At 41.9% G+C, this 21,269-nt stretch overlaps 2 protein-coding genes across 2 annotated transcripts in view; one reads left to right on the top strand and one right to left on the bottom strand.

Annotated features, from left to right (window-relative positions):
* Window positions 1-5,291, top strand: part of BCL9L (BCL9 like) — a 44,436-nt gene extending 39,145 nt beyond the window's left edge. The window contains exon 8 of the mRNA XM_044289218.1: window positions 412-5,291. Coding sequence (XP_044145153.1) covers window positions 412-1,316 — 905 coding nt within the window. The 3' untranslated portion in view covers window positions 1,317-5,291. The remainder of the gene's footprint in view (window positions 1-411) is intronic.
* Window positions 5,292-9,667: 4,376 nt separating this feature from the next.
* On the bottom strand, window positions 9,668-20,909 carry CXCR5 (C-X-C motif chemokine receptor 5). Its single transcript, XM_044291717.1, has 2 exons — window positions 20,758-20,909; window positions 9,668-11,678 (listed from the first exon to the last, which is right to left on the bottom strand). Exons 1-2 carry the CDS (start codon window positions 20,791-20,793, stop codon window positions 10,611-10,613), a joined length of 1,104 nt encoding a protein of 367 aa, XP_044147652.1. The 5' UTR covers window positions 20,794-20,909; the 3' UTR covers window positions 9,668-10,610.
* Between the last annotated feature and the right edge of the window lie 360 nt (window positions 20,910-21,269).

Genomic DNA, 21,269 nt, shown 5'->3' with positions numbered 1-21,269 from the left:
AGCGGCTTGACTCAGCGCCTTGGGCTCAGGGAAAAATGTTAGATTACCACTCTGAGATATAATCTTGCATAAATATGGTAGAAGATATCAGAGGCCCTTTTCTTGTTCTATAAAACTTTGGTTGCGATCTGGCTAAGGAGATGCACTTTGGGGGAGATTTTTCAAACTGGTGTAAAGTAGAACTGGCTTAGTTGCCCATAGCAACCAATCAGATTCCAACTATTATTTTCCAAAGGAGCTGTGAAAAATGAAAGGTAAAATCTAATTGGTCGCTATGGGCAACTAAACCAGTGCACTTACATCAGTTTGATAAATCTCCCCCTTTGTTTCTACTGTTGACAGAACTTGGATGTGTGAGTTTGAGGGTGGTTTCTAAACCTATATTTACTGGTGATCTATTATTTGTTTCAGGCCCTGGGATGAACCCTCCGATTTCTCTGCATTTGAATTTGAGTTCTTCGCAAAGCCCAGTAGGAAACATTGGTCTCCAAGGACAGCCACCCCTCTCCCATGAACCCCCTACTTCAATGCTCAATTCACCTGGTCCGCCCATGCACCCATCAATTGGCCCTATTCAGACACCTTTGATGATTCCTTCAGTGAACCAGGACTCTTGCTGTCCTGGATCACAAATGATGTCCTCCAACTCATTGGTCTTCCCACCACGTCTGCAGCCTGGGCCTCCACATAATCCACCTTTACCACAAGGAGCTGGAAATAATTCCATGCAGCAAAACTATCCAGATGAAGCACCTAATCAACCCTGTCTCCCGCACAGGATATCAGAAGCATATGGTCACGGTCTTCCTTCCGTGCTTACAGACCCAGAGCTAGGAGAGGTAATCCGACCATCACCCAGTGGTATTCCAGAATTTGACTTGTCCCGTATCATGCCATCGGAGAAACCAAGTAGTACTCTGCAGTACTTTCCGAAAGGGAGTACACAACCGCTGAAATCACACCCAGCTAATATGCACCTCCTTGGCTTGCAGAACATGATGGTTGAGCAACATTCGGGTCGTTCAGGCCCAAGTCTTCCAGGCCCACAGAGAACCCTGGGAATGCCACCTATGCACCCTATGGGTAGGACAGGAATGGCACCTCCATCTCAGACAGCGCAACAGAACTTCATGTTAATGAAACAACGAAGTGTGTCAGGAGAGATGTACCCCCAGAGTTCCAGTATGTTGTCACCACAGGGTGCTCTTGGTGGCCATTTGCATGGACAACAAAGCATGATGGTTGGACACCAAATGAGACAGCGTAGTGTATCCTTAGATACATACATCCCTGGACCAGGACACTTACCATTTTAGTGTCAGAGACTCACTAGCACCAACCTAGTTCTTCCTTCCATGATTCCATTCAAAGATGGCTCTCAAGGTTGAGCAGGCTATCGCAGCTTTTTTCATATCCCTACGTTACAGTTTCAAAAGAAAATGTAAAAGAGGTTGTCTGCTTTTTGATTGCCTCTCCCGAGCTGCAGTGTTTGCTTAATGACATAGTTGTTATGAATGAAGAAGAACTATGTCTTTTCAATGCAACCTCTCATCTTCCTTGAGAACATCCTTCTATTTGGCTTTGGCGTATACCAGCAATTTTTTTTCCTGGCAGATTAAGATAAAATGTCTTTATTTAAAGCAGAACATGATCCTGTGTCAGCTGTTTGGAGTGTTATAAATCTGCAAACCATCTCTCAAAGGAAGATCAAGCATAAAAGTATTTTCTCTAACAAAATGATTGTGTTGCTAGGTTTATCGATAGTTCTATCCTTAGTGGCTGTCTCTGTATGATCATTGGCAGCATATTTCTAGGATTTGCCATCGATGTTCAATCGTGTGGGTTGACCACTAGAACGGAGTGGTCGTGTGACTAGGAAAGCGCTGTGCCGGTTCATCTCCTGTTGAATCCCTTAAAAAAGGTTCTCCAGGCTTAAGATATCGATGACCTATCCTCAGTCCAACCACCGGCACCCCCACCAATCAGTTGTTTTGGGCCGTCAGTGTATGGAGTGGAAGCACAAGGCTTCATACAGTGTGTAGTTTCTGACACCAGTGTACCAAAGCTCAGCTCCCATTCACCTGAATGGGAGTTGAGCTGCAGTACCTTGGCATGGCCAATACACAGTTTACAGAGCCTTCTGCCTCCGGTAATGTACACTGTATAGGTACCGACACGGCAGCAGCCTGACACAGCTGATTGATGGAGATGCTGGGTGTCAGACCCCCATCCATGCGATATTGATAACCTATCTGGAGGATAGGTCATTAATATGTGTAGCCCAGAGTACCCCTTTAAGCAAGCCATACACATGGGGTAAGAATTGGCCAAAATAAGGTCAATGAGTTATCCGTGGGATCATTGATACCAGTTGACTTGCTCCAAAAACCACAACCACGCTAAAAAAATATTGCAACCTGTCAAATCACATTTTCAACAGAAGGAAAAAAAATTCAAGTGATGGTCAGCCAATATTGCCAAAAGGTTGGACAATTTTTACGAAATGTGTATGGTCAGCTCTAGATTCAGAGGCTGTTCAGTCGCCCTCTGGAAAAAATGGACTGGAGACAAAGTGTCACCTAGCACTTTTCTACCACTGCCTTCATTTTGTCCAGTGAATGATAGAGGTAAGCCCCCCACCGAGATGATATTGATGGCATATCCTCGCAATATATGCGAACAATATCCAAACTGAGACAGCCCATTAATAAATGAAACTTTAATTAATCCATAATTTAATTTAAGAATTATCACTTTTTGTTTTTAGAAATCCTAAAACTATTCTTTAAGTATAGGTTATCAGTTTTTCAGATCTTCTGCTTATGGTGTCCTCCTAATCCCCATGTACACCGAAGTCGTCTGCTTTTGCTTAATAGTTCACAAGACGCATCTTGGTGGTCAGTTGTAAGCTTTTAGAGAATTTTGGATGAAAACCAATGTTTCCATCCACATTGTACTGCTGTAAATTTGACCTCGTATTCTTATTTTCAGTATCTGCTTGCAGGAGATTGCATTATTGGCAGTGATCTTTGTTTTCGTGCCCTGCTTTTATGTCTTGTATCATTTGCAAAGTTCATTCTTCTTTCACGAACCTTCCTCTTTACTTTCACCAATCTGTATTTAAAGAGAACCTGTCAACAAGTCAGTTTTCTTTAGGCTCTGTTCACATCACAGTTAAAGGGGGTGTCTCATCTCAACATTAATGGCATATCACTGGGATGAGCCGCATCTCTGGGACCCGCTCCTAACTACAGAATGGGAAGGTCCCATAATAGTGAATGGAGAGCAAGCTGCCCAAGAGAGGCCTCCTCTCCATTTGCTGCTACTGCGATATTTCATGAAGCATTTTTGGGGGCCAACCAGATGGTGTCCTTAGGTTTAAGGGACACTCTTTTGGTCTTGGTCGAGCTAATGTAACCCTATGGACGCATTTAGCATGTATGCAGGGAGCTTTCCCAGCGTACAGATGAAATATCACAAACTTGATGTGAACATAGTCTTAGAGTGTCTGCACAATGCCCTATCAAAACTCATCTAGAAGGTTCAATAGCATCCACTAAATGGTTTCTTGAAGCCTTTGGGCTGGAAGAAATGAACCATTACCCACTCCCTGTTTGCCCGTTCACAAGGTGAAGCATTTCATTCGATTTCTGTTTGCATTGCTAATGGCTAAGAGAGCCCAGAGAAAGGCGTAACATATATAGCGTGCCCTTTTAGGACCTTCAGGCACCGTCAAAAAGTCTTATGTCTTGCATCATTATATAATTAATAGAATGGTTTTCTTGTTCCTAACATCTTAATTCAACACAAAGGTATGTGGACACCAATCCTAAATAGTCACTGAGGCCATTTTAGCTAAACCCATAGTTATATAGTTGATAAGGTTGAAAAAGGACATAGTTCCATCAAGTGCAGTTTATAGTCCTACAGTTGATCCAGAAGAAGGAAAAATCCAGATTACATGGTTGTCCATGGTCACATTAGGGGCAAAATTCCTGACTGCAGAATAAATCTCCAAAAATGTAGTGCCCGGAACATTTAACATGATATTTTTCAGGTAAGGCCTATGCACCTTCTTGAACTGGTACATACATTCAATTGAAGCATATAGAGATGCCACCTCCAATGACAGATCTAAATAACGTGTATAATTCAATGTCTTTCCACATGGCTCTATCACCGTATGTTTTTTGTCCAACAAATCACTAACAATCAGGTCAAAGTTTTCTTCTATACAGTAAACTATGCCTGACCTCAGTAGTGTCACTCACTGCCGGGGCCTGAGCAGCTTCTGGAAGCCATGATGGAAGTGGTCATCATCAACTTGATGGGTTGGGTTTTTGTAGCTGTGAGACCGAAAGTAAATTCATAATCAGAAAAGGGAATGTTAAAAGGGTGTTCCAGCTAACTATAAATAGTTGGCAGCGGGGTCTGAGGGGCTTAAAGGGGTTGGCCCATCACTAGGATATGCTATCTGGGACCGGCTCTTATCTCCAGAATAGGGTCCTTTGAGGTTAATGGAGAGCTCGCCACACAAGCCTGACCACCACGTCATTCACTGCTATGGCACTAGCGGAAAAAGTTGAGCTGGCACTATTTTAGGAACTCCCATAGCAGTGAACGCAGGGCGGCTGCTCTCTGTTCACTTTGGAGGCCCCATACTGGAGATCCTATCTGACATTGATAACATATCTTAGCGATATGGGCCAACTCTTTTAAATAAAATAAGGTACTCACCTCCACTGATCCCCTCACTGTTACCGTTCCGGTGCTCCCCGGGTTCCCACTACTACTCTCTACTTCCAGCTCCACCCAAAGGAAATGCCATGAATTGCTCTCTGACAGTCACTCTGACCTGAACTCCATCGACAATCCTTGGGATTAATTAGAACGACTGTGAACCAAGCCTCATTACACAGTTTTAGCATCTTTTTTTACGTTTTTGTTCTAACTGGGTTGTCAACTCCATAATGACTATAAAAGTAATGTTAAATAATCAGGAGTAGATGTGATGTTTAGGTGTTGACATACCTTAGGTTATGTAGTGTCTCCCAATTCTTCAATTCATCAAGTACTTGAAAGCCAAATTGAGTCATTGCCAGTAAGAAATGTTTATGGCGAGAAGAAGCAGTGGAGTTGGTGCAGTGTAACGTCTCTGTACAGTGCTGTCTCTTCCTATGTATACCTTTTTGTGTGTGGCTTTTCTCTTCTTTTTTTTTTTTAATTAAAGCAGTGTAATGTGAAAACATTTTTGAAAAAATAATGTAAATACAAAATATGAAATGTAAAAATTGTGTACCATGTCTTTTTTTAATTTAATTTTTTAATATGTGTCGCAGAAGCAAAAAGGCAGAAATGGACGGGCAGATCATAGGAAAAGGGGGCTGAGCTGCAGTTCCAGACACTGACTGTATGTCACATTCAAGGGTTAAGGGGAAACACTGAACATATCACAAGCAGAAAAGGCAGAAATGAACGGTGTATTCAACAATGATTACAAGATAAACAAACATAATCTGAATTAGACAGAACCTATGGGTAGGGAACAGTGCAAACCTAATGCCCACCTGACCACTTTCCCTGTCTACTTGGACGATCTGTCCTAAACAACAGTCCCCAACTGGTCAACAGTCCTTTTGCTTGCTAAGTGCAGGGATCTCATTCAAGCACCTGCAGTTAGAACTGCAGGTGTCAGCGCAGTGTGGTAAATACACTCCACACTGAACACAGAAGGGAAGGGAAAAGGGATTAGGCTTGGAACCGAGGGAAAGGGAAATGGTCACATCTAGTGAGTCCCTACACTGAGCCCTGACTGCTATCAGTATGAACAGACCTTAATGGTAGGAATGTTCATACGCAGCAACCTAAGCCCTATCTCACCCTAACAGGGCCCTGCAGATAGTGTCAGGACAGGGATGGCCTATTCCTTCCCAGATGAAGGAATACGAGACCCCCTCAGGCCTAATATAAGCAGAAAGGGAAAAACAACAAAGCAGAAACACTTCACTTCCAGAAGTATGCAGACGAGAAGGAACTCGGAGAGAACCAACACCAGGACTTCCGCAAACAAGGAGCTATTAACTGCATAGCATGATGGGTGAGGACGGACAAAATAGAGGAGAAGGAATGACCACTTAAGCTACACCTGAGAAAAGAGGTGTGGTCATCCCCAGCAACAACACAGAAAGGTGAAATAGAGGCTGTCAATCACGTGCAGCCAGTCTCCTCGATCTTCTAGTCCCTGTCACAGGTGGGACTGTGACAGCAGGAACCTGTTCACACATGACTACACAGCAGGAACCCAAGGATTTAAAAACAGATATGAACCAAGGGCACCACCAAATTTGACCAAAGATACGGAATCCGGATCAAAGCAAAAACCGGAACCCATGCAGATCAAAATCCTCTCTGAAAGTATGGCATTAATGGGCAGGACATAACCGAAGACATGGTATAATGATATTGCAACACAGAAGAAGACCTATTAGACATTGATAAACAGGTTGACTACACAAGTCAGGGCCGAAGTCACAAATAAACTGACCAGATTACTGAACAGAATAGATAGGACACAATTCACACAAAGCTGGAAGTCACATTCATCCCACGCACAAACGGCAAGAGCAAGTATCACTTAACACGCTGAAGGAGCCAAGCTGGAACCCACTCATACCACACATTGATCACGGCAGACCCAAAACTACAAAGTAGTAACATAGCAAGGAGACAGAAGAGAGACTGATCTCCCAGGCAAACTGCCCGCAGGTCTAAATAGCAGAGTAATTAATAAGACTCCTGACCACCAAATGTTCAGACATCGAGACAAGGGAAACATTAACCCTTTCATCATAAACAAGGAGTATACAAGTCACAGGTAACTGTTCACACACACCCAGAGAGGTCCACAGCCAGCAAGCACAACACAAGCAACCAGCATACAGATAGATGCCCTATACCAAAGTTAATTTAGGAAGGAATGCTGGGAGATTTCCTGCAGTCTCATTTGGACATTTCCTAAAGCTGCCGATAACTCAAATGTATAGATCAGGGATCAGCAACCTTCGGCACCCCAGCTGCTGTGAAACTACACCTCCCAGCATGTATACTTACTCGACTGTTATTGTATCTCCCATAGAAAGGAGGATTCTGGGAGTTGTAGTTTAAGAACGTCTGGAGTGCCGGAGGTTGCCGGTCCTAAAATAGAAAAGGAAACTATGCCACTGGTTTCACCGGTTGTAAGATAGTTATGCTAAAAGTCAGTGTTCGACCTTTCAAACAGTCCTGGAGACATAACAGGATTGTTGCCAAGCCAGTACCTCCTCTTCAGACAGCTTTCGCGGTGATTGGCTCTCATCAGTGCAGGACAGAGACAATTAGTGACTTAGCTGGGCGAGAGGCCTTTGTCAGGATCTAGGGGTAATAGTTTTCCTTAATGAGTTTGTCATGTTCTTAAGCATTTGATATTGCAGTAGAAATTGTTCTAATGTGTTCAATAAGAAAAGAGAATAATGCACAAACACGCATGGGAACAATAAAACACCTCAGGCTTATCAGTCTTGCATTTTATTAAGGCAATGTACACTTCAATAATGTTAATATGCAATGATTATAATAGAGCCACAATGCACCCTTGTGTTGCCATCTATGGTACTGTATTATACAGATATTCTCTCTTACAGGTAGAAGCAATGCCACAATTTTCCCAATTAAATCTGAAATGTACAGAGTGTACAGTAATGGGCTCCAAAAATTCTGCAGGTGCCCTTTGTATGTTCTGTATAACTTCTGTGGAGCAGTAGTACCATAATGTGCATGAGCTCTTAGATTATACAGTTTAGTCCACTATGAGAAGCTTCTCTGGAGGTGTCAAGACAGAAGAGGCCTTCGGCACCACAAGCAGAGTTGTAAGGCTAGCCCCACTTGATACCAGAGACCAGTGGTGGATTCTGCAGAGGTTTTAATGGGACATATAACGGAGAGATGCTGCAAGAGGGACCTTCCCTCACCGAAAGCCACATAAGCCACTAGAGGTCTAGTGCCCTTAGTCATAAGACTTTCCACCTCGACAGGGGGATACCAGTTTGGGGTCTGTATAACTACAGTCATGTGAAAAAATTAGGACACCCTTTGAAAGCATGTGGTTTTTTGTAACATTTTTAATAAAAGGTTATTTCATCTCCGTTTCAACAATACAGAGAGATTAAAGTAATCCAACTAAACAAAGAAAACTGAAGAAAAGTCTTTTCAAGATCTTCTGTAAATGTCATTCTACAAAAATGCCTATTCTAACTGAGGAAAAAGATAGGACACCCTCACATGTATTCCCTCTTAAATTGGCTCAGATCTCACACAGGTATATCACACCAGGTGCACATAATTAGTAGATCGTTACTCTGCATGTTGAATGAGGCTTGCCCTATTTAAACCTCAGACATTTAGTTTGGTGTGCTCCTGACTGTTGAAGTGAGAGTGAGCACCATGGTGAGAGCAAAAGAGCTGTCAGAGGACTTCAGAAAAAAGATTGTAGCAGCCTATGAGTCTGGGAAGGGATTTAAAAAGATCTCAAAAGATTTTGAAATCAGCCATTCCACTGTCCGGAAGATAGTCTACAAGTGGAGGGCTTTCAAAACAACTGCCAACATGCCCAGGACTGGTCGCCCCAGCAAGTTCACCCCAAGAGCAGACCGCAAGATGCTAAAAGAGGTCTCCAAAAACCCTAAAGTGTCATCTCGAGAACTACAGCAGGCTCTGGCTACTGTTGATGTAGAAGTACATGCCTCTACAATCAGAAAGAGACTGTACAAGTTTAACTTGCATGGGAGGTGTGCAAGGAGGAAACCTTTGCTTTCCAAGAGAAACATCGAGGCCAGACTGACATTTGCCAGAGATAAAGTTGACAAAGACCAGGACTTCTGGAATAATGTTCTTTGGACAGATGAGTCCAAAATTGAATTATTTGGACACAACAGCAGAGGACATGTTTGGCGTAAACCAAACACAGCATTCCAAGAAAAGAACCTCATACCAACTGTGAAGCATGGAGGTGGAAGTGTCATGGTTTGGGGCTGCTTTGCTGCAGCAGGACCTGGTCAGCTCACCATCATAGAATCCACGATGAATTCTACTGTGTATCAGAAGGTGCTTGAAGAACATGTGAGACCATCAGTTAGAAAATTAAAGCTGAAGCGGAACTGGACCATGCAACATGACAATGACCCAAAACATACTAGTAAATCAACCAAAGATTGGCTGAAAAAGAAGAAATGGAGAGTCCTGGAATGGCCAAGTCAAAGTCCAGATTTGAATCCCATTGAGATGCTGTGGGGTGACTTGAAAAGGGCTGTACGTGCAAGAAACCCCTCAAACATCTCACAGCTGAAAAAGTTCTGCATTGAGGAGTGGGGTAAAATTTCCTCAGACCGATGTCGAAGACTGGTAGATGGCTACAAGAACCGTCTCACTGCAGTTATTTCAGCCAAAGGAGGTAACACTCGCTATTAGGGGCAAGGGTGTCCTATCTTTTTCCTCAGTTAGAATAGGCATTTTTGTAGAATGACATTTACAGAAGATCTTGAAAAGACTTTTCTTCAGTTTTCTTTGTTTAGTTGGATTACTTTAATCTATCTGTATTGTTGAAACGGAGATGAAATAACCTTTTATTAAAAATGTTACAAAAAACCACATGCTTTCAAAGGGTGTCCTAATTTTTTCACATGACTGTATATACAATGGGTTACTGGTGTCTGTATTAAGTAAAATTCTGGTCTGGTATCTTCATAAGGAAGGGGTTCTGAACTGGGGAATATATCTTTATTTAAGAGGTCTTGTGTGTGGTCTGTACCCATTTTGGTGTCCGGTGAAAGGGGTTATACTACACATGCCAATTATTATTTCCCTGTTCTGAACAGAAGCTATTACTTAAAGGGGTTATCCACCTCCACTAATCAGTTGTTTGAAAAGGCCATGGTGGACAGGTTATATAGCATGGGCACAGCTCCGTCCCATTCCAGTGATACCTTACACAGCTGCTATGCAATATACGGCGCTCACTGGAGTATTGCAGCCTCTTCAAACAACTGAACGACAGGAGTGTAGGGTGCCAGATTTCCACCATTCCGAGGTACTGAGCATAGACAATCAATATCAAAATCCTGGAAAATCCCTTTAATGCTAGAACTGTCACTCACCAGACACTGACGGACCCTATTCACTTATAGTGTGGTCCATCGCGGATCCCACCATAGTATCCATTGTTTCAATTAGAAGAATAACGTTGCCTGCTGCACTATTCTTCCCGTCAAATTCAAAGGAACTGTGAATGAAGTCTCCGAACAGAACCTCTGATGGCGGTGTGAGGATAGCCTTATTTTATTAACATCCATAACTAATCAGTTTCTTGGGGTTACGGTACTCAGTTGGGACTTCTTGTCCCTAGAAGGTCCTTAAAAAGGTCGAGAAACATTGATGTAGGCAGTGTAAATGGTGTAAATGTTTTATAGCGGTTACTCGTCTGTCATTCATATGTTATACATTAGCGCACAGAATACACTGCATTTCTTTACTATGTTAGGCAATGCTTGATGATCATAGTAGGAGTATCACGTAATCCTTCAGATGGTGGAGAAGACTGTCCGGCTTTCAGATTCCGTGGTGCTGCTCTTCCTGCTGACTGTTGTGACACGGTCAAGCAACTTTGATTTGAAGCATCCCAAGCGTTTTACAACTTTCAGAGCATCATTTCTGAACTTTGCCCCTACAAATGCATAAAGCAAGGGGTTCAAACAACAGTGGACATATCCGAATACCTCTGTGACTATTATTGCCATGGACAGATTGTTCTTAAGTGCACAACTATCTATCCATTTGTATTGATCCAAAGTATCTAGAAATACCGCCACGTTGAATGGAGTCCAGCACAGAAAGAAGACTACGGTGATCACTATAGCCACTCTGACTGCTTTTTTCTTCTCACGCCTTGGGGACCTACATAGAGTTACTATTATGTGGGAATAGCATATGATCATGATGATCATTGGAACTAAAAACCCCACAACGTGATTCATAAATCTTCCGACTTGCCACCAAGAATTGCTGGGAAAGTGGCTTTGGTTGTAGCCGCACCAAGTGTAATTGCCCAGTTGGTGGGATCCCAAGATAAACATGTTTGGCAATGAAAGCAAAAAGCACACAATCCATACAATAAAGCAAGAGAAGTGGACTGCCTCGATGCTTCGTTTCTTGAAGGTATGAATGGCGTAGATTATAGATAGGTAGCGATCAATACTAATACACCCCAGGAGAAGACAACTGCAGTAGTAATTTAAACGACTGATGGCTCCCAGAACCTTGCAGAGGAAATCTCCAAATTTCCACCCAACCATAGCCTCTGTAATAGCAAAGGGAAAAGTAAAGAGCATCAGCAAATCGGCAATTGCCAAGTGCAAAAGGAAATTGTCAGTGCTGGATCGTGAGCGATGGCTCCTCCTTAGAATGTAGAGGACTAGGCCGTTGCCAACTGCTCCAACCACAAAAACCAGGCTGTAGAGTATCGGGATTACAACACGATAGACTTCCTGGTGTTTCTCATGTTCTTGTAAGTAGTCACCAAAGTAGTCACAGGTATAACCATCATAGTCTGTGCTATAATTAATTGTAGGGTAAGAGTCATTAGGTAATACCTGTTTGTAAAAGACAGAGAAAAGGAACCATTAGTATTCATGTACAAAATATGAATATAAAAATAGGAAATCACATACCTTTGACTTAGACAAAAAATGTAATATGAATTATAAACAGCCCTTTACTGCAACATGGAGAATTAGTGGATCAGGCTTTTTTTCAGCAGGGAAGCTGGTCAGAGTTGATGGGAAGATGGATGGAGCTAAATACAGGGCAATCCTGGAGGAAAACCTGTTAGAGGCTGCAAAAGACTTGAGACTGGGGCGGAGGTTCACCTTCCAGCAGGACAATGACCCTAAACCTACAGCCAGAGCTACGATGGAATGGTTTCAATGAAAGCATATCCATGTGTTAGACTGGCCCAGTCATCCAGACCTAAATCCCACTGAGAATCTGTGGCAAGACTTGAGAATTGCTGCTCACCGACGTTCTCCATCCAATCTGACTGAGCGTGAGCTGTTTTGCAAAGGAGAATGGGCAAAAACTTCAGCCTCTAGATGTGTAAAGCTGGTAGAGACAGACCCCAAAAGACCTGCAGCTGTAATTTCAGCGAAAAGTGGTCCTACAAAGTATTGACTCAGGGGGGCTGAATACAAATGCACGGAACACTTTATAGGTTTTTACTTATGATGGTCAATACATTTGTATTGAGATTTTCAAAAAGCAAAATTACAGCTTACAGTTAAAACATGTAAACCATATGGGAAAAAGAAAATAAGAGAAAATATATAGGTTTTTACTTATTAAACATTTTGAAAACCATGTATCATTTTCTTTTCACTTCAGACATACTTACTACTTTGTGTTGGTCTATTACATAAAATCCCAATAAAATACATTTTAAGTTTGTGGGTGTAACATGGAAAAATGTGGAAAGGGGGTATGAATACTTTTCCAAGGCACTGTATGCTTTAAAGCTGACTTTAGATGTGTGGTGATCTTCTATTGTTGTTTTTACTATTTAAAATCTATTTTTGACATATTTTTACGGCCTGTAAATAGTTGATTGTGATAACCTGCACAAGTCCACCCGTGTGAATAAAGTGGTAGTGTGTATACATAACTCCACCCTATTCAATTCTATGGAATTGATAGGGATAGCCAGGTGCTGTCTTCTTTAGATCCCTAGAGAGTAAATAGACAGGCGATCATGCATACGCAATGCCACTCCATTCACACAAGGGATTTGGGGACCCCTGTTATCACCTATCCGAGTAGATTGCTACAATGTATCAGTTGGGAGTCCAGGCTGTTTCGCTCGCTTTTATTTTATGATTAGATTAATGTATTCTGCTTCCTGAACATGATTATGGGGGCCGCCATCTTGCCTAAGCTGTTCCTAACAGCATTTATGGTCCATGGACACAATGGTCAGGAGGGGACCTTATTGACTTCTATGGAAGAGTTTTCTGGGCATGCTCTGTGACCTGTGTAGAGGTCATTGTACAAGGAAAGAATAGAGAAGCCTCAACAATCAACTATTGTGAGTGATCGATCCTGTCTTATCTGTACACAGAGGTGATATTTTTACAGTCATGATTAGAATGACAGATAAGCAGGTAACTGCAGCAAAGTGATCTTTACAGACCATGAAGTGACGCCAATTATTAGGCAGGATTTTATAAATTAAGTATAGATATTGACATTAGTGTTGATCACGAATATTCGAATTGCTAATTTTTATTGTGAATATAGGTAGTTTGAAAATTCGCGAATATTTAGAATATAGTGATATATATTCATAATTTCGAATATTCGAGATTTTTTTTATTGCAAATTTTCGTAATGCAAATTTTAATAATTTTCGTAAACCAAATTTTTAACACAAATTGCCGAGTAAAAACATGATTCCTCCCTGCTTCTTGCTTGTGGGCCAATGACTCATTGGCCCACAAGCAAGAAGCAGGGAGGAATCATAACTTTAAATGGGAAAAATGATGAATATTCTAAAAAAAACTAATATATAGCACTATATTGAATATATTCGGGTTTTTTCGAATATTCGTAATATTCTTAAACAAGAATTTATAGCAATATAGCGCATATTCGAAAAAAACGAATATAGAGCAATTTAGCTAATATAGTGCTATAATATTCTTTGTCTAATAGTTGTAATTTTTTTCTCATCTGAAGTTCAGCTATATATTCTTGTTTTAGAATATTACAAATATTTGAAAAAACTAATGTATTCGATATAGTGCTATGACTCATTGGCCCACAAGCAAGAAGCAAGGAGGAATCATGTTTTTACTCGGCAGTTGAAAAATTTGCGATAAAAATTTGCATTACGAAAATTCGCATATTACGCGATCATTACCTTCTCGATTTTTCAAGTAAAAAAATCGTAAAATATAACGAATATTCGAATTTGCGAATATTCGATGAATATTCTACAAAATATTCGCGAAATATTGCGAATTTGAATATGACCCCTGACGCTCATCACTAATTGACATATAGACATGGAAATTTAAAAATAACACCATTAAAAATTCTTAAAAAATGTTAAATATAAAATCATAATTTACACAATAGGTTATTTTATGATGACTCATTCCCTTTAAAGCTACAGAGAAGTAAACAACAACTGTCTCTCCAGTGGTTACAAAACTACAACTCTAAACGTGCCCTGACAGCCTGTTGTAGAGAACACCATAACCATTCATATACTAAATCTACAACCAGTTTCCTGCTTAGCTGATGCAAACAATGAAACCTGGTTATAGAGGAACGAGATAAAACAGTTATAAAAATGAGTTGAAACAGTGGGAAAATGTAAAAGGTGTGCCATTCTTTCCTCTTTCTGTACTTTACGTCTCCTCCTGAGCTCCATTACCACAGAGATTCAGCTGAAGATCTTATCAGCTGTATTCATAAACAAGCAGAGCAGAGAAGAGGATAAGGAAGCTCTTTAGCGCAGTGTTGTGAAGTAACTTGTCTTCCTGTGTGATCAGGACAGGTTTTGTGTGTACTAATAGGATGGCGGCCATTTTTTTTCTTCTTATGATTGCTCCCCAGACAAAATGAGCCATTATAACTAATGAAACATATTTGGGAATAAATTTATAATAAAGTAATATTTAAGTATTTTCAGTAATTTTATTTTCTTAATTCCTGGAGAACCCCTTTAATGTGTATGACCACCTATGAGTCCTGTAAGTTCCCGCTAGGAGAAAGGCAGAGAGCTGTTTTAGCATCTGCATTTGTCATGGACGTTTCCGCGACAGGTGTCAGGAGATCGGTGAGACTGGCAACACGTGGTTTGATCTGACAGGTTTTCCTTGTGGATCAATAGGTGTCTGTGTTGTTTCTGGTAATGGCCACACCCCTTGCCTCAGGTGTTGCTAATGTGGTCATTTAACCTTCCTTATTTATTGTTGCTTCTCCCACAATGCTGTGCGGTCTATAGCTTCAGTTTGTTGTGGGTAGCTGGTTTGTGGATCTCGGTGAAGTTCCTTGTGCTTCCATAGCCCCTTTGAAGTTAAGTCTTTCCTTTCCCTTTTGTATTTCGTTTTTGGAGGAACAGATAGTCATACAATGGGAGGAGGCAGAGAGCTCGGAGCCCCACCCCAGACTGGCTGATATAATCCGGGCCTCACATGTGCACCAGAATGCTGCCTGTGGGTGGAAATAAAGGCACATTCAGCCTAGAAGAGCACTTCCTGCTTTTTAATACCACGCCAATCTGTAGTTTGTATATAGAATTTTTGGGAGGCGTAGAAACTCCTAGTCTGAATGTGCCTATATTTACACCCACAGGCAGCATTCTGGTGTACATGTGAGGCCTGGGCTAGATCAGCCAGTCTTGGGTGGGGCTCAGAGCTCTCTGCCTCCTCCCATTGTATGAATGGTCACAGGCTGGAGGTTACTGGGAGATTGCTGTGAGTCGGACCTTGCGCTCCTGTAATTCGCCCACTGGCTCCTGGTATTGCCAATACTACTTGAGAAACCTTGGCGCGGTGCTCGGGCTCAGACATGTCATCCAAGCAGGACATGTTGGCTAATCTCTCAATTTTACACCAGTATGAGGGTTAGTAAGACCGCAGAGTGCACCTGTATTTCTTTTTGTTATATTATTTTTACTGTTTATCACATCCACACATTTGCTATCCTGTGTAGGATGTCCATTGTGGTATTTGTGGTCCGCTGCAGGCATCCTCCATTGTATGCATTTTTGCTGGGGATTGCCATTAGCAGCGGACCACAAGTTCAGGATCTGCCCCCCCCCCCCCCCCAGTATAGATGCACGGGATTGAGCACTTCCTGCTATTTAATACCACGCCAATCTGTAGTTTGTATGGTGTATGAAGGACCCTCTAATTGTCTTCTATACACCCTTCATCATTTACAGGACCAGTTCTAACCAATTGGACTCATGCATGATACTCTCCATGTGTGGTATGATTGCCACAGCCAAGGAGCATTGCACCACACCTTATGGTCAATAGTGTCTACATCGTCTCTCTCTCATGCTGTCTCTCAATACACAAATCACAACTAAAATCTGATCAGTGGCATACCTCCAAAGAAGGCAAACCATTACTACGGGGCCCAGGGGAAGGAGGGACCCAGTGCTGAACTCCTTTTATTTCCCATGTAAAATAAATTGTATTTTTAAGCTGCCACCAGTAGAGGAGCTCAGAGCAAACAGATGATTACAGCTTCCATTTCAGTCAATCGGAACTGCATAAATTCTTGTGCGCTGAGCTCCCCCAAGTGGTGGTTGAAGGCAGCCAGCTTTGTAATAGATGGGAAGCAGGAGATTTATTGGTGTATTTGCTGTGTAGCCCTATGAGATTGATGTGCACCCCTGCATTAGATGGGTCGCTATAGACTACAGTGTGCTCTATAATTGATACCGTCCTCATATAGGTCAGGACTGTTACAGTTCATTTACATTTTGCAGCTGTATAATTTACAAAACATTCAGATTACGATCTAGTTTCACATAAAAAATAGCTCATGTATAAGAGGTAGGGGCCAGCATCTCATCAAGTGCTCGCAGTCTGTGTCATCCTTCTTGTAATGCTGAAGTCAAGCCTATATCCACTCATCTGTTTATCGCAGCTGCAGGACGCAGTGCTTCTCCATACGCCTACTCTGTGCCAACCCTTCACACTTTGGTAAATGTTTACTGAAAATGAAAGTTCACGTTTCCCGCATCAGTAGCTACCTACATTACCGCAGAATGATGTATGTCCCCTCTGTTATGTATAGGCAGCCATTTGATCTTCACTTTTTTAATGTAATATAGCAGTTAGGTTCAGGACATTGGGTAGGCGAAGGTAGGTGCCTGCCTAGGGTGCCACCTCACTAGCCATAGGGGGGGCTCAGAGCAAATTTCAGCTCTAAATGTAACTTATGAGTGCATCCATTGTGAAAGTGCTAATTAGTACAGGAGGACCAGGGAGTGGTGAGTATACTGCCTTAGCAATGCCATTACTCACCGCTTCCTGGTCCTCCGGGAACACACTCTTCACTGTGTCCTGACAGCTTGTATGACCTGACTCTGTGTGACAACAGGACCTAATGTAGGGTGGAGGATGTGTAATGTCCCAGAGTGCCATTACCACTCATTTTGGCGCCTTGCTACTTTCTCCTATGTGCTAATTTATATCACCTAATGTGCTTCATGTCATCTTCTCATAATGTGTATATTTATGTTCATTAAACTGGTTATGTTCATGTAATTGCCTGGTCTACCAGCAGATGGCGGCAACATTGGCAAGGTTAGTTTCCATGGAGAGAACCTCATAGTTCCATTCCAGCCCTCTCTAGAGAGGGAGGAATTTAGTTAGTGAGTAGGTCAGTCAGAGGTTGTGTGAGGAGGTCGTCTAACTTAACCCCTGCTAGGGGAAGGCAGCAGGCCTGGTCCTGTCTGGACAGGTTCTGTTAGTCCTACTCCAGCCTTATCACTGGAGGTTGTGCACACCCAAGCATAAGTGAGCTTGAGGTACTCCAAAGCTAGGACAAGAAGTTCCTAGGATTAACGTAAGAGACAGACTACAGCTAAACTAAGTTCCAGCAGAAGAGGAAGAGTTCCTATGTTACTCCAGCTAACATAGCAGAGCTGAGATAGTTGTAGAGAAGTAATTGCCTTCCAGATTATGCCAATATCTGCTGATGACCAAGATACCGTTTGGAAACTGTTTGGATCACCGTTTATGCCAAGTAAAAGCAACTGTTCAACGTTACTACAAGTCTGGATAGTGCTGCATGGAGAGCACAGGGAACTCGGTGTGGCGGTGGCACCCGGAGCAGAAGAGGAGAGTTTTTTTTGTCTGGTCTGAGGTCTGCATTTAGCAGGGGTTGGGGTGGCGGTTATAGGGGGCAACAATACTCAAATTAATTTGGGGTCTGATCTGGGGTCTCTACAAATTTGGTGGGTGATCTGAGGGCTATATACATTTTGGGTCTTATCTGGGGTCTCTATGAATTAATCTGCATTAATTTGGTATGAATTGGTGGACTAAGGTGGGGGCTGAATTGGGGTTCTGTATAGATTTGTGGACTAATGCAGTGGCTAATTTGGGGTCTTTATGAATTTTGGGGTCCGATCTGGAGGTCTGTATTATTTTTTGAGTCTGGAGGTCTGTATTAAAGAGGACCTGTCACTGCAATATGCAGTGAAATCTAAATACACCATGGTATAGAGCAGGAGGAGCTGAGCAGATTGATATCTAGTTTTTCTGGGACAATATTCAGTAAAACCTGTAATTTATACATTTATATCTTTGCCTTTTTCACCTCCCGTGAACAGCTATTGGTACAGGGAGGGAAGTGTTACCAGTGATCAGAGACAGCTATCAGTCACCGATAACACCTCCTCGCTCTACCTATAGCTCTTCTCAGAAGGTGGACAAAGCACAGATATACACGTAAATGTTTAAATTACAAGTTTTATTGAATCTTTTCCCACAAAACTATATATTAATCTGCTCAGCTCCTCCTGCTCTATAACATGGTACATTAAAAAGGGGGGGGGGGGGGCAGTGTGCAATTTGCCTACTTTGTCTATGGCACCAGAATAACTCATGTCGGCCCTGTGGGAAATTAAATGGACTATGTCACCTCAGATAAGCCCTATTAAATACAGTAATGCATGATTAGTACACGTTACGTTGAGTTCACATCAGTAGCTTTAATCCCTACACTCTGTGCGCCCACAAACCATTCAGGCATCGAGAGGACTCCTCTTCTCTATGCATTACACAGACGGTTTGTGGGTGCACAGCAGGGGAGCCTGGTGAGTATAGAGATAAAGGTTACTAAAGTGAACCTGGTGTCATGGGTACTATTCCTATATTAAGTTCGTTATAGGGCTGGATCAAGCAGTCCCTATCATGTTCATCCAACAGCAATGTTATCAAAATCACAGGACTGAGGATGCAGGTTGAAATATCTGCTTTGAGCACCAAGAAAACTTGCAATATAGATATAATTGTTCTTTTTGACTCAAACAAAGCAATTTAGCGTTCTGTTGGGCGTCCACTCTGGAACTCGCTACCCCAACATATCAGACTCTCACCTACAGTGGAATCCTTCAAAAGAAACCTGAAAACCCACCTCTTCAGACAAGCCTACAACCAGTGACCCTGCTGCCTCTATACCGCCATGACCAGCTTCACCCGCACCTACTGTGTCCTTCTCCCATACCATGTAGATTGTAAGCCTCACGGGCAGGGCCCTCTCTGCTTCTGTACCAGTCTGTAACTCGTCTTGTTCATGCTTTGTGCAATTGTCTGTATTATGTATGTGCACCTCTTCTCATATGTACAGCGCTATGGAATGAAGGGTGCTTTAATAATAAATAATAATAATAATTATAGGATTCTAAAGGAAATTCCTAATAATAAGTCATATTAATAAAATGTGGATTACCGGGGGTATCCTGCACTGCTCAGTGGGTCTTGTGAGGGATTCACCACTGCCTATAGTTTTATACGCTGTATGCCCACACTCATCTACACAGATCACAGGCACCGCAGGCTTAAACCAATAAAACCAGGAAAAGCAAAAGCCCATATTAACAAAAAAAGCATAAACTACAGGCAAAGGAAACTGATTGTTTCTAAATAAAAAGTGCGATAAATAATCATTCATTATATGCAAAAAGCTCTTACGTCTGTGAGCAACATCTCTAAAAGATCAATGGTATCAAACCTGTGGCTCTCCAGCTGTTGCGAAACTACAGCTCCCACTGTCAGGGCATGCTGGGGATTGTAGTTTTAGAAGAGCTGGAGCGCCCCAGCTTGCAGACCACTGCTGTAGATGAATAAACAATTAAAGAAGTTGTATAGGTTAAGAAAGACACGGTGGCTTCCATGAACAGCGCCATGCCTTTCCACAGGTTTTGTCTGGTATTGCAGCTCAGCTCCATTTAAGTCATGGATGTCAAACTCGTTGCCCACCAGCTGTTGCAAATCTACAACTCCCAGCATGCCGTGATCGCTGTAGGCTGGAGGGGGACAAGTTTGCCATCCCTGATTTAAGTGAATGAGGCTGAGCTGCGATGCCACACACAACCTGTGGAAAGCTGTGGTGCTGTATCTGGAAGAAAGCAGCCATGTTTATCTAATTCTGGACAATCGCTTTAAGGCTAAGGTTGGAGAAAAAACTTGAAAACTGTGAAAAGTCTCTCTGCAGGTCTATTTAAAACCCTATAAGGGTCCATTCACACGTCCGCAATTTCGTTCCGCAAAATTAATTTCTATGGGGCAGCACGACGTGCTGCCCGGATCCGGAATTGCGGATCCGCACTTCCGGGTACGCAATTCCGATCCCGAGAAATCGGAATTGTAGTGAGGGTATTATGGGCTGTTTCACTGTTGGTCTAGCATAAATTCATTGTCTAGACAAATTTCATAACTAAGGACCTCAGAAATACCATTTTATCTAGCTAGTAATGCTCTAATATACATAGATATAACAAATACAGAAAAAGATCCAAAGATACACATAGATGTAAGAGTTTGTCCTATATATCAGAGATCATGTTACTTTATATCACATTTATCACTATGCACAGATGATATAATGATGTAAAATGCCTATAAATCACACTATGGCGGTACTTACATAATAAAACTCTGGGATTTCACCTCCTGTAGTCATGGTCAATAGAGAAACTCAACAAAGATACTGAGCAGAAGAATAGAGCGATAAAAAAGGCAGAAAAAGAAAAACTACTCGCTGAACCGAGGAAGAATACTTGATAGTACAGGACTGGCTTGAAGTATTTTAAGGTACTTTTAGGTAAATGATATTGATGAGATGAGATCTCTGTGAACTGTCACTTGTATGCAAAGTCTGTGGGGAAGACTCTCAGCGAAGGTGAAAAGAAGAAGACAACTTTGCTATTATTTTAAAGGCAATGTGTCAAGGAGAAAAAGATCTATTGTTTAAATTGTGTTTTTATGTTTAAAATTTTTTAAAGAATTTTTGATGATGTTAATTTAAATTTTCCATGTCAATCTCTATATTGAAACAAAAAAACGTACATCAAATGATTATATCCGATGTTCAATTATACATGCCAACTATTGGTCTGATTGGACAGATATTTGTCAGATAATCTGTTGGTGTAAAAA

Source organism: Bufo gargarizans, chromosome 4, assembly GCF_014858855.1.
Source record: "Bufo gargarizans isolate SCDJY-AF-19 chromosome 4, ASM1485885v1, whole genome shotgun sequence".
In the NCBI taxonomy this organism is placed as follows: domain Eukaryota; kingdom Metazoa; phylum Chordata; class Amphibia; order Anura; family Bufonidae; genus Bufo; species Bufo gargarizans.
Note: the sequence above shows the minus strand (reverse complement) of the source record. Positions and strands in the feature narration are given on the sequence as shown.

Bases quoted from the DNA above. Each gene is read 5' to 3' on its own strand.
- CXCR5 (XM_044291717.1), bottom strand. From the start codon at position 20,793: ATGACTACAGGAGGTGAAATCCCAGAGTTTTATTAT. The intron at 11,679-20,757 runs GTAAGTACCGCC...TTTTACAAACAG, and splicing joins AAATCCCAGAGTTTTATTAT to GTATTACCTAATGACTCTTA.